At 39.4% G+C, this 12,371-nt stretch overlaps 1 protein-coding gene across 1 annotated transcript in view; it reads right to left on the minus strand.

Moving 5' to 3' along the window:
- Positions 1-12,371, minus strand: part of LOC146379933 (partitioning defective 3 homolog) — a 354,176-nt gene that overhangs the window by 210,196 nt on the left and 131,609 nt on the right. The window contains exons 4-5 of the mRNA XM_084938841.1: positions 5,600-5,784; positions 1,932-2,069 (exon numbers count right to left, since the gene is read on the minus strand). Coding sequence (XP_084794967.1) covers positions 1,932-2,069; positions 5,600-5,784 — 323 coding nt within the window. The remainder of the gene's footprint in view (positions 1-1,931; positions 2,070-5,599; positions 5,785-12,371) is intronic.

A 12,371-nucleotide genomic window follows, 5' to 3' on the forward strand; every position in this document is an offset into this window, starting at 1 on the left:
AAAACAAATCCCCACATTACTGTAATTACATTACAGTTTTCTGTAACACAGTAATGTAACACATTACGATACAAAATTATGTCACAGCTACTTTGTTACTGGCATTACAAAAGGTTTGTCAGTTATCTACATGATGGGCAGTTAGCCAAAAGCTAGCCAACAACCCAGTGACGTTAAAGCTGGGCGTATGCTGACCCCAGGCCAGCAGCCAGAGCCAGCACTTCAAACAAGTGCAGCCTCAAAGAAATTGGTGAGGAGTTTCCATTTCTATCTGTATACGTTTCTACAGTAGAATTTTGTTCATACGCAAGAACTAAAAGAAAGATAGTATGACTCTGGTGAGTCAAGACAGAGATGAAACAGTGAAATGAGTTTGTCTGCTATCAGTTTGTGACTAAATCGGGGCAATTTCATGCAATCTGTTGGTGATAATACAGTCATTAGTTGTGATAAATCTGTGAAAATTACAAATTTGTTGCTCTCTGTTGGAGATATATTGCAGTCTAGTTCCACAAAATTCACAGATCTAAAGCAGAAATTCAGAATCTTTTCTGACACACACTTGCTTCTAAATAGAAATATAGTTAGAATAGCTAGCAACCGATTGAGTCAAGTCCTCTATTGCAAATGGATGTGTCGCAGACAAGTTGTGGTCATCAGCACAGACTCAGAGTTTGATTGCAATACATTGCCAACCTGTTTGGGTCTATACGTAAGATGGCATTTATTTGTAAATCTTTGTGTCACGGTTCTGGGTCAGGTTCGACCCAGCATTTTGAGTTCTTATGTTTTGGTTTATTTTTGAATGATTGTTTTGTTTCTCTGATGCTATGATGATTATTATTATTAGAGTTCCATGTTTCTGTTTATCCGTGTTTAAGGATTTGTTGTTTCATGTATTGTTTGAGTTGCATATGTTATATTCTGTCTGCGTCTTTGTTTAGTGGTTTCTTGTTTCCTGTTTTATTGTGAAGGTCTGTGTCTCATGTGATTGTGTTCAGTTCTACTGCTCCCCTGTCTCGTTAGTCCAATTTCTCCCAGCTGTGTCTCCCTCCTGTTGCCCATTCCCTGATTACCACCCTGTGTATATTAGCCCTGTGTTTTCCTGTGCTCAGTGTCGCGTCGTACCATCAGATTATGCCTGTGTGTTTCTGTTCTCAGTATTCAGTGTTCACTTCATGTTTTGTCTTCATGCCAGCAATAAAACTGAGGTTTTGAGTTGTATTCAGTGTCCGAGTCTCGCATTTGGATCCTCCTCTCCATCCGCCTGCACACAGAGCCCTGACATTTTGACAATTTGTACGAGGATGATTGCAGTCAGACTGAGCTGGACCGTGGCTCCTTGGAGCCCGGTTGCCTCCCAACAGGTATATTTATATGAGAAAATTAATTGCAATCACAGTTCAAACGCTGTTTGTTTGTTTTTTAGTTGCAAGGAGGTCACTGTCTTATTTTTACTGAAGTGTAACTGAACCTTAACAAATTCCATTTTGAAAAACCCAAAGGCTTGTACTATATAGAACAAGTGTATGCCCCCTTAATTTCAAGACCAACGCATTTTGTATCCATTGATCAATTTACATCAATTTACAGCAAGAGAGCCCACTATCCAAAGTTCAAAAACCCTTCCAAGTCATTGCCTCTAAGCAATATTCAAGTACAGATATTGACATTTTAGCTCAACACCACTGATTGCTAAGCACATACACCAAATATCTGAATCTGCAGATCCTCTTGTACCAAGCCAGGTTACTTTTGTATCAACACATCACCAAGTGAACCAACTTGTTTTGTTTTATTTTAGACCAACCAGTGGTGGCTGTGGTGAAAAATACAAGCTGCTATGAACTGGTCAAGCAATAAAGTTGTTTATCTGCAAACCACAAATAAACCATAGAGTCTCCAATTTCCTTAATTGTCCACCAACAAACCTGTTCTTGTCGATCGAGCCATCGATCTACCATTGGATGGTTGGCACTAAGAGAAGATCGAGTCATCTCTCTTTGGAACTGAGTGGACCAGCCACTCGCATCACGAGGAAGACTACGGTAGGCATGGGCTCCTCTGCCCTGCAAAGAAAGAGGAAAAGGCAGAGACATTAAAAATTGTACACCACTGTGGTCCTGCTATCAGAAGACGTCTTTAATGCACTCGTATAAATACTCTTTCAAAAAAAAAGAAGACTGAACCATCTTTGTGGTTCAGTTAACTCTCACTCAACCCTTACTCCTGATATTTCATTACAGCCACACCTGAGCTGCTTTAGGACCTTTTTAATAACAAGACAGCTCCAACTAGGATTTATCATTACAAAAAAACCCAAAACAACTTCACAAAGCTCCTGCCAAGGTGATGTCATACATCAGCATACTTGAGCATAAAATATTACACTGGCCACAAGCAAAAAAACACACCCAGGCACAAAAGATAATATTCCACACTTGCTAGCCTTGGCTTAGGAATCTCAGCAGCTGAAGGTCAAGAGTGAAGGGTTTTTTTGAATAGAAGAGAAAGCAAATCAATAATTAAAATCAAAGCCAAGTGATTCACCAAAAGCAACCATATATGGTCTGATTAATCACAAAAACAGCATATAAAGAGTAAGAGCGAAAAAAAAACCATTTTGGGGATTTTTAATGAGACATCACAGTTGAAAGAGAACACAGAGACTAACTATAGCAGGAAAAAAGAGTTGTTTCAGAACAAGAGAAGGAATGAAAGTCAGTCAAAATGAAGAACAGAGCTCAAAAACCCCCCAAATAGTTGCTTAGCAAATCACAAAATAGCAAATATATCAAAACAACGCAAAAATAAAGGAGCTTAAAAGAATGAGAGGGGGAGCCAGCAGTGTTTGGCATGCAAGGGGCCTGATGAAGGCATAACAGAATTATAAAACTGAGCTGCACAACTGGCCTCTGTATAGAGACAGCCCTGATAGCCATCGCAGCCTCAGACACGGCACGACAAAGGACCCCCCTCCACAGAGTTTTACGACACATCAGATCATAAAATGTAGAGAAAGCCAGATACCAGAGAGGCTCATACTGACTGTCTAAGCCCTATGGATGACTTTGCTAAATGCAGATAACCCTAAATACCAAGTATTGTAAAGTCATTGGCAGATGTGATGAGTTTACAGTGCTAGCCGATGACTGAGTACTCTCACTGACTTTTATTGTTGAGATTTAGCAGAAAAACTGAGTCTGACTGAGCCGTATTCAGACTAGTTGGGGAATTGAACATGCGGCTGGCTTTAGTCTGTAAAAGGAAATGATCCTAGACAGTGAAGAGAATAAATACTACACATGCTGACTAACACATTCTTACAACATATGCTGTTAATTTCATAAAAACAGACTTGAAATGAATATATGGCAGTATGTGCAAGAAAGAGATTAAGGGTTACAAGGCCTAAGACTCCCTTTGTAGTTGAAAAAAGTCTGGTTCTGTCAGCTGAATAAAAATGACAGCATCCTGCTGTTAGCTCGTCACTTTTCATACCATGCCATTTCAAGCGTCTGTGGCAGGATGGTGTCTTAAAATGCACTACATTCAGATAACATTTGAACTGCTGCAGATGGGAGTCAAGAACTAAATGGGACACTTGAACATTACAAGTTGGGCAGCTAAACATTATTAAGGGAATTATTGATTTATAGTGGCTTGGTCATAATAACTTTGAACTCGCCATGTAAAATGTTGCTTTGCCAGGAGAGTTTTTTACAGGAATCGTCTTAACCTTTTATTGGACAAGAAGCCATATTTGGTAACTTCAATGGACAAAACAATTGTCCTCCCCACGACTAACTATGAGGAATTTCTCCCAGCCAATCACAAAAGATCAGGTTATGTGACAGATAGTGATATTATTGTATCTGACCAGTCAGTCACAGTCTGTTGCATTTCAAACTTTTAATTTTTTTTACCCCTACATTACACTCATACTTGTGGTCATAACATCAAAACTGAGTGTGTAGTTTGGTTTGTTTCATGACCTTATTGCAGTTTTCTATTATATCAGTTAATGGTATATAACTGGTGATTATTTTTACAGTACATCTTATTACTTATTACTTATTACTAAAATTTATTCAGTAATTATTCGATATGTGTGTTATATTTACGAAAATTGCCAGTGTGAATAAAAAAAACAATGTTCATAAAAAACATGGCTTTATAAACATATTCTTATATACAGGTATTTTTTTCTTTTTTGGTAAATACCATAAACAGGAAAGGAATCTTGATTTGCACTGTAAAATGAACTTTTTTAAAAAAATCACACATGTGAAAAAGTCCTGAAATATCCCCCAATAACACGCCAGGGTTGAAATTTTTAATGTCTACGTATTTTAATGAGAGCCCTATAAAGGGTTAAACCATTGTTTTATGTATGACTAAAGTAAACTAATAGAAACTTCTATTTTGTAAACTACCGTATCCGTCTGTTTAGTGTGTGGCGGTGTGCATAATCTGGAATCCTCTTATTACATCAACATAATAATATTTATCCACGATCCACAACTTACAAACATCGTTGTGGATGTGGAATCCTCTATGCATGGTAGGACGTAACAGAAGGGCTAAAGACATGCAATCCATATACAGTCAATGAAATTCAAAGTCATATTTCAACACTCCTGATCCTCTGCTTTCCCATTTTTATATTCAGTACAAGCACACAAACATACATAGTTGCTCAGTTCAGTAGTTCAGAACAGAATTCCCACTAACAAAATGAGAGCTCTGATTTCAGCCCACACTCTTGCTTTTACATTCTGTGGGCCGTGACAACTAAAGTGTCTCTATCAGCCCCTTTTCCCAGACACGCTAATCACACGCAGAGCTGATGTTTCACATTTCGAACATTCAATAATTTCCCCATTTGTAACATCCCCGTTTGATGGGAACATACCTCTCCCTCAGTGAGAAGTAAAGGGCTGTCAGCACAGCAGCCATTGTGAGAAGTTAATTGGCTTTCTTTTACTTTCAGAAGCAGCAGGGAGGATGCACCGGAGTACCTGAGGTGTGTTTCATTTTATTTTATTTTTTTCTGACTAATAATCAGAGGCTTAAAAGCACCAAGAAGGTGAATTTGTAATAAAGGGAATGTGTTTAAGAATCTCCGCTAATCTATTTGGATGACAAGAAGGGGGTGTTATCAGATGGAACTAGTTTCAGATAAACACTATCTATGCCACTGCTGGATATCTGCAAGCAGGGCAGCACAACTTTCATATCTAACACTTATTTCTTTGATTTGGGGTGCAGAGGAGGCAAGGAATGAAAATGAGGGAAGAAAGGAGTAAGTTGAAAACAGAGACTGGAGGTTGGGAAGATTTCAGAGCACATATCTCAGGCATTATAATTGATGCAGCACCCGTACATCAGCAGCTCTATCTTCTGGGCAAGGTGCTGCTGGAATAAGTATGTAATAGTTCACAGTGGTTTAAAAAATAGACTTTATTGATCTATTGCATTTTGACACCATTTAGATTCCAATAAATGATCTTAACGACTTAATGGTGAATCATACCAGGTATCATTGAGGCATTCATGCACAGTTTATCAGCTACATTACCACAGGAGGTGTAGTTACCTTTTGTTCAAGGCTCCCTGTTTCATTGCTGGGGTTTCGTTTATGGTTGGGCTTCTGGAAACCAGGGGTTGTGGACCAGCGAGCTGGATTTTTTCTGGACGGTTCTTCTGGAGCAACCGGGGCCTCGCCTGGAGGAAAGCCAGCCAGTGCGGGATCACTACTGCGACGGACATTGAGAGACATGTCTGTGGAGGGGATTACAAAAGACAAAGAAAAGGAAAAGGAATTATAGCAAAATCAAACCACTTGCCGCTTTATCGATTTATTAAGCGGCTCGCTTTTCACCTTGGTCGTCAAAAAGTTGCCCATTTTTGGGTGGTGCTGCTACATCCCCTGCTATACCTCCTTAACAGCACTCCATGAAATGTCAGCTGAGACATGGGAAGTGGTGATTACAAGTACTCGTGTTTTTATAAAAGGTCTGTTAAGCCCAAAACAACACTGCGCAACTCCACGATGGAAAGTTTAGCTTGGCTTGATTCCATCTGTGCTGAAATACATTACTGTAGATATATTATACACACACTTTTGGCTGGGGAAATTACCCAGACAGCGATAAAAAAAAAATATATATATATATATATATATATATATATATATATATATATAAAAGTACATGTGAGAAAAAAAATTAGATGTGATTATCTAACCCCTTGCTTGGTCGAACCACTCTAAAATAACAAGTACAATAATAATTGCAGGAAACTTGCTCATATATCATGATCTGACTATTGCGATAAAGGTCATTCTTACACACTGTGCTACCCAACTGAAGTTGATTCTAGGAAGTTTCCAGGGGACTGAAATTGAGTCTCAGAGCCAACATTTATTCTTTCCATCAAACGTCTAACAGAAAACTACACAGGAAACACTGGCCCATGTTTCAGCTGCCACATTAACCGATCTGTCATGAAAACTTGGTATAAAGTTCCCACATTTGATTAGAGCTGCCAAAACAAGTAGAGGGGATGAAGTTGCTCCATATTTCACACTCCGGTTAAAACATTCAGTGAGAAATCCCACCGATGTCTGCTACAAAGTCAAGACGGTGAGTATATCCGTTAGTTGTGGTGTAAATCATCTGGATTTTCCCAAAAGGCCATATGGATTTGTTTATGACGTCCTAGCAGCCTGTGTGTTACACCCATAATTATGCAAATAGTTGGGTAACCACCTGTCATCCATAGACAGATCATTGCACTGAGCATATGCCAGTGTTAAGCTTCCATCTGATACAACCGAGACACGTCTTAGTGGTGGGAGCGACGCATTCTAATCATGGATTACGCTGTGCGCCAACTCGTCTGTATTTAACACCGTGACAAGACTAAGGAGATTCAAGAACAACTGTAAGTGTTTCTTGTGACCACCTGTGTCGTGGCAGAAATAGTGACTGAATCCTGCAAATAACAGTGAAATAAGCATGTGTTTCTGCACCTAGTACACTAACTAAACACCTCTGCTTTATTAAGGCATCCCAGTTCATCTTCATTCACTCACATCCTTTGTACTATCTCACTTACTTGAACTTGTGCTAATATCCTGATAAAGCATCCCCTCTACTTAGTGTTTACTTGGCGCCAACTGCTTTCATTTAATCCTCCCCTACCTGATAAATCCGTGGTCTCAATATTATAATCAGGGCTCAGAGGCCCCGAACTGTTGTTCTCTCTCTAAGTCTTTTCTAGAGATGATGTGGTCTAAGAAGTGGAGCTTAGTCTAGTGTTATTCTCGTCGTGAGTGCTGCCATTAGGTGCTAAAAAGACAAGCTTGTCCTTTTTAGTGTTCTGGGGATTACGTCAATATTAGATCTCTTAGCACCTCATAATTTATGATCATTTCATAAAGTCAAATTTGTCATCGCTGTTAGTAACCACTGACCTTGAAGACAAAAGCACACATTACATCTTTAGCTGTCGCCCAATAAGGTCCTCGATCCAAAGATCGGTCTTGTTTTTCCCACACTTGGTGAAATGAATAATTATGACATAGACACAGATTCCCAATCCATAGTCAGGACTTACTGACATTACAGCAGTGTATTGTCAATTCAGGGTAATGTAAACGTAAAGTGCTGCAAAAAAATTACATTTTTGTGTTACAAAAAACTCTTATTGTTGCCAAGTTTTCGGTGAGATTTCATTACAAAAGTTCTCTCCCTCCTCCTTTGTCTCTGAGTGCGGTAACTCCGGTAGAAAGGCTTCGTATGCAAATAAATTTATGATGACATCTGGAAACTTCCAGGAACTTTCTCAGCAGCAAGAAAGTAGAGATGATGACAGGGTTTTCAAACTGCTTTTTTTTTTTTTTTTTTTTTTGGGTGAGTAACTCAACTTTATAAAGCGCCATTTCTCATGAGGAAATCATCGGTGCAACTCGAGTTCTTCTGCAGAAACAGGTAACTTATAAAACCTACTTTCTCACTCACTGCTAAACCATAACTCTGATACAAAAACCTCCACCCCAAATAAGAGGGAAAAAATCCCTCACCGGCAGCTTGTACTATTATTCCTTTGTTTCAAATGTGTTTCATTTTTTTTTTTGCCCACTGCCCGAGGCTACGTCAGAGCAGCCTGGAAATCACAGCAGCCAGCCAGTCATTGTGTGTTCGCTTTTAAATTAGGTTGAAGACCTACTAATGGCATTTAATAAACTTTTGCCCCTTTCAGTAATGGCTGGTTCATTTCCAGTTCAAGCTCTAATGATATTCACTTCAGACAGCAGGGGTAATTAACATCCAGTATTATTCCACATGATGACTTTGAGATAGCACGCAAGCTGCACACAACAAAACTATAAAAAAGAAAGAAAGACAGAGAAAGGGCACAGGAATGGGTTAGAAAGCATATTAAAATTCTCAAAGTATTCATATTAAATATTTGTATTTCTTTTAAAGGGAACCTTTTCTATGTTTTCATAGATTTGTGTGTAGTTGGGGTTTGCACAAGACACTTGGTATGGATTAAAAGCCTTGTTATATTTCCCATAATACCTCAAGGCTCAGTTGATAGATGGATGTTTGCAGGCCCTTCAACATTCAAGCATTAAGGGTATAAAAATCACAACACATGGCTCTCTTTTGGATCGATTCTTACACACTAAGTAATAATACTCTGGCTCTTTTACAGTTTCAGTCAATTGTCAAAACTTTAGTTTCAGTTTAGCGACAGCTTGCTAAGGTGTTGATCCACCGTGGGTCAAAATCCTTACGGATCAGCTTCTAACAAATAAAGGAGTTTGTGCTCGTTTGTGTTACAAAGGTCACAATATGAAGATTCTCTCCAGTCCCGGCTCTCCCTGACCAATTTCCCTCTACTTAATTTGTGATGGGATTATCCCAGCAGTCCGAAGGGTTTGGTTATCCCACGTTTAATAACTAGCACTGCCACTTCAGACCGAGCCAGCAATCGATCCACACTGAAGCGGGAACAAAACCACTCGGGAGGGGAGGGGGATGGTGAGCCTGGCTAATAAAACGAGGCCCTAATCCAGCCCCTGCAGTGAGGGATTATGGTCAGGGCAAAGGGTCATAGTGATGTACACACACCACAGTTTAGCATAGAGACGTAGGGCTCTCCAGGGGCAATTATCTCTTGCCATATCATCCTTTATTTACCTTTCACCTTGTTTGGAGGAGAAATATATTCATTTATATAAACTATGTGGATAGAAATACTAACTCTAATGGAAAACAGCAAAATAGTCTTGAGGTTAGTAGTACATTTGAGAATGTTCATTGTAGAAATAATAAATAATATAACTGTATAATGGCCACAGGTTAGTATAAAGCAGGGATTTCTAACTTTCTTTACATCATTTTATATCCTAATATTAGAAAAGAAGTGTAATTTATAGACTGGTTCTTATATAGTGGTTTTCTACTACACCTGAGCACTCTAAGTGCTTAATACAACTTCCCTCATTCACCCATTTACACCCATTCTCACTTTTCTATGCTTTTTTGAGATAAGTGCTGTCTATCTAACATTCATGCTCATTCATACTCCAAGGGAGGCATCTGAGAGCAACTTGGGGTTAATCTCTTGCCCAAAGATGTTTGGCACACAGACTGGAGGAGCCAGTCTGTAGATCAGGAGTGTTTTAACAGTACATGTCAGTTTTGTTACAGGATGAAGAAATGCTGCTGTAGTTCCCCAAAAGTTGATTCTGTTCATCTCGACGTAGCGTTTTCAGACAAGTGACTCATCCAAGTGAGGTCTTCACTCTCAGCTGACTGCAGGTTTCCATAATGACTTACACTAGCACCACTGAAGGAACATGTGCTGGGAGTTCACTGATCATTAATATGCAAATTCTCATGACCATTGACCAACAACCACTGATCAAAGCCCACTGACTGAGCATGCATCAAGCTGCTGTAGTTCATGAAAGAAATCTGTCAGCACGACCCTTTGAGCTAAAACTGTAAGAAATAAACAGAAATTTCTTCTGCAGATAATGAAAAAAAATATTTATGTCATTTAACTATTTATTAATAACTTACATCAGAGTGGTATGAATAGCTATGATCTTTGTCAGTAGGACAAGTTGTAAAACTTACATTTAAAAGTTCAAAATCCACGCCCCCCTCCTCATTTTTCAAAGCAATCCAGTGAGCCGTGTTCGACACACCCGGTGTGTATCTGTATGTATCTGTTTTGTCATTGCTGTTTCATTGTGCTTTTAGTTTCTTCTGTTATCTTTGACCCCACGTCTCTGTCATCAAGTTTAGTGTTCGTTTTCATGTCTCTTTTTTTTTAACGCCCTATTTTACTTTTCTTTGTCTTGTTTTGTTTTTACTTCCTGGTTGTCATTCATTTCCTTCCTTTCATGACTACCTGCTTTATCAACATTGGCAATATTAGCTTTACCTGTTTCCCTCCCACCTGTGCCCAGTCACCCATCAACCCCTCTGTGTGTGGGTGTGTGCGTTGTCCTGTCTTCCCCTTTGTCCTTGAGTTTTGACTTTCAAACCATAGAATGACAGTTTCTATGTTTTTGTAAGAGATGACCTCTTTAAAACGTCCCTAAACTCATCAGCTCAGTTCACTACATCGCTACACACTTTTCTACTTAGTCACCAGTCACGCTGGACATAAACAACATAAACCAGCAGCAGTACTTTTTCTTCTGTAATAACACAGCAAATAAATGTACTTCCAGCTTAGTTGCAAAAAGAAATGGGGGTCAGCTCTAATGTATTAGCTGTGGAAGTTTGCAATCACCGAAATGGCATGAAGTAAAGAGTCCTCACAATACCTGGGAAGCAGGAAGAAGCCCTTCCCTCCTGACTGGCTGCCAATTCAAGGTAATGGAGCTAGAGCTTCAGCATACTGATAAGGTTACAGAAAGGACACGGTGAGGAGGATAGGCTGTTTCTGTGCTTGTATTCTTCTGTTACTCATAATCACCATTTACCCAACATGGGTTAAAAAACAGAATCAAATTCTTCTAAATAAATTACTTTTATACTGTTTATACCCACAAAAGACGAGTAAGTTACAGTATATTCCTCCTTTAAACACCAAAGCCCTAAAGGGTCAATATTTGGAAGTGCTGAGAGTCTAGACTGTTTAATCTAATATTAGTGATTTCATTGCCACCTGAAAGCATCAAGCTGAAGTGTGTTCTCCTGTTGCTGTGCCACTGCAGGGAACGGTCACAAGGCTCAAAACTGCAAGTGTTCAGAGCTGAAACTCACAACTTTTCAAGTGTTGACCAGTGTGACAGCAATTTGCTTTGAAGCAGATTCATCCTTTAACCTGAATATTTGAGGTGGTTTTAGGAAAAGCAGGTGCACTTAAAAAAAGTATTTTTAAATGACATCATAAACTCTGCAGCGTAGCACACATTACAGAAGATGAAATGCGATGCTGTAAGATGTGGGCTAGAGGTTACGGAATAAATGAAGTCAGGCCCTTACTATTATTTAAATCGAAATGTGTGCCCACTGTAAGCATGCAGACACTTCTGGCAAACCAGGGATGAAGACTATGTGCAGGGTGAATTTGGTATTTTGGTATTTTTTGTCCCGTGGACCTGTAGCTGTGCCGTACTCTTGACTCTTTGCTTTTACTTCAGGCTGATTTAAATATAAATGTCAAGCGACCATGGCTTCATGAAATGTCTAAAAGCTTTTTTTTTTTTTCGTAGCCTACTTTGAATACTTCAAGCCTGGGCCAGTTCAATGTCTGAATAAATTATAGCACTGAGCCATTTTCACCCTCTCTCTGCAACCACCAACTACATATTGATGTCCCCTGTGTGCAGTGAGGGGAGTTTTCCACTGAAAACACCCTGACCTGAATCATGTGCAGACGGACAAAAGGTTTCTTTTTTGGGGGGAGGAGAAAGACAGTTCTGAGTGGTGGGAACCACGACTGTGGCAGAGGGGATGAAGTATACATTAGACTTAAATAGGACGCTGGACGACCCAAGGCCAAACAAGGTCGAGAGTACCACTCAAGTGCGCGTCTGTGAAATGTTTGGCAAACTAATCTGATGTAACGCCAGAGAGTGAGACGAGACAAACTCTGAATAAACATCAACTGCTGACCTTTACAAAGAGCAGAAGATGTAATCCACTAGATGGATGGGCGGAAAAATACTTAGATGCTAAATGGCATTTATGAAAACAAACCCCCTTTTTTGGCTTTAATGCTAATTGCTCTGTTGACTGCACACTGTGTTTTAAGTCTACACAGTTTTAAGCACAAGTATGTTTATGCTCCGAGACAATCCAGCACATAACAGCAGGGTGCAAGATGCTAGC

This window comes from Perissodus microlepis, chromosome 9 (assembly GCF_051167445.1).
Source record: "Perissodus microlepis isolate ML-2025 ecotype Zambia chromosome 9, ASM5116744v1, whole genome shotgun sequence".
Classification (NCBI taxonomy): domain Eukaryota; kingdom Metazoa; phylum Chordata; class Actinopteri; order Cichliformes; family Cichlidae; genus Perissodus; species Perissodus microlepis.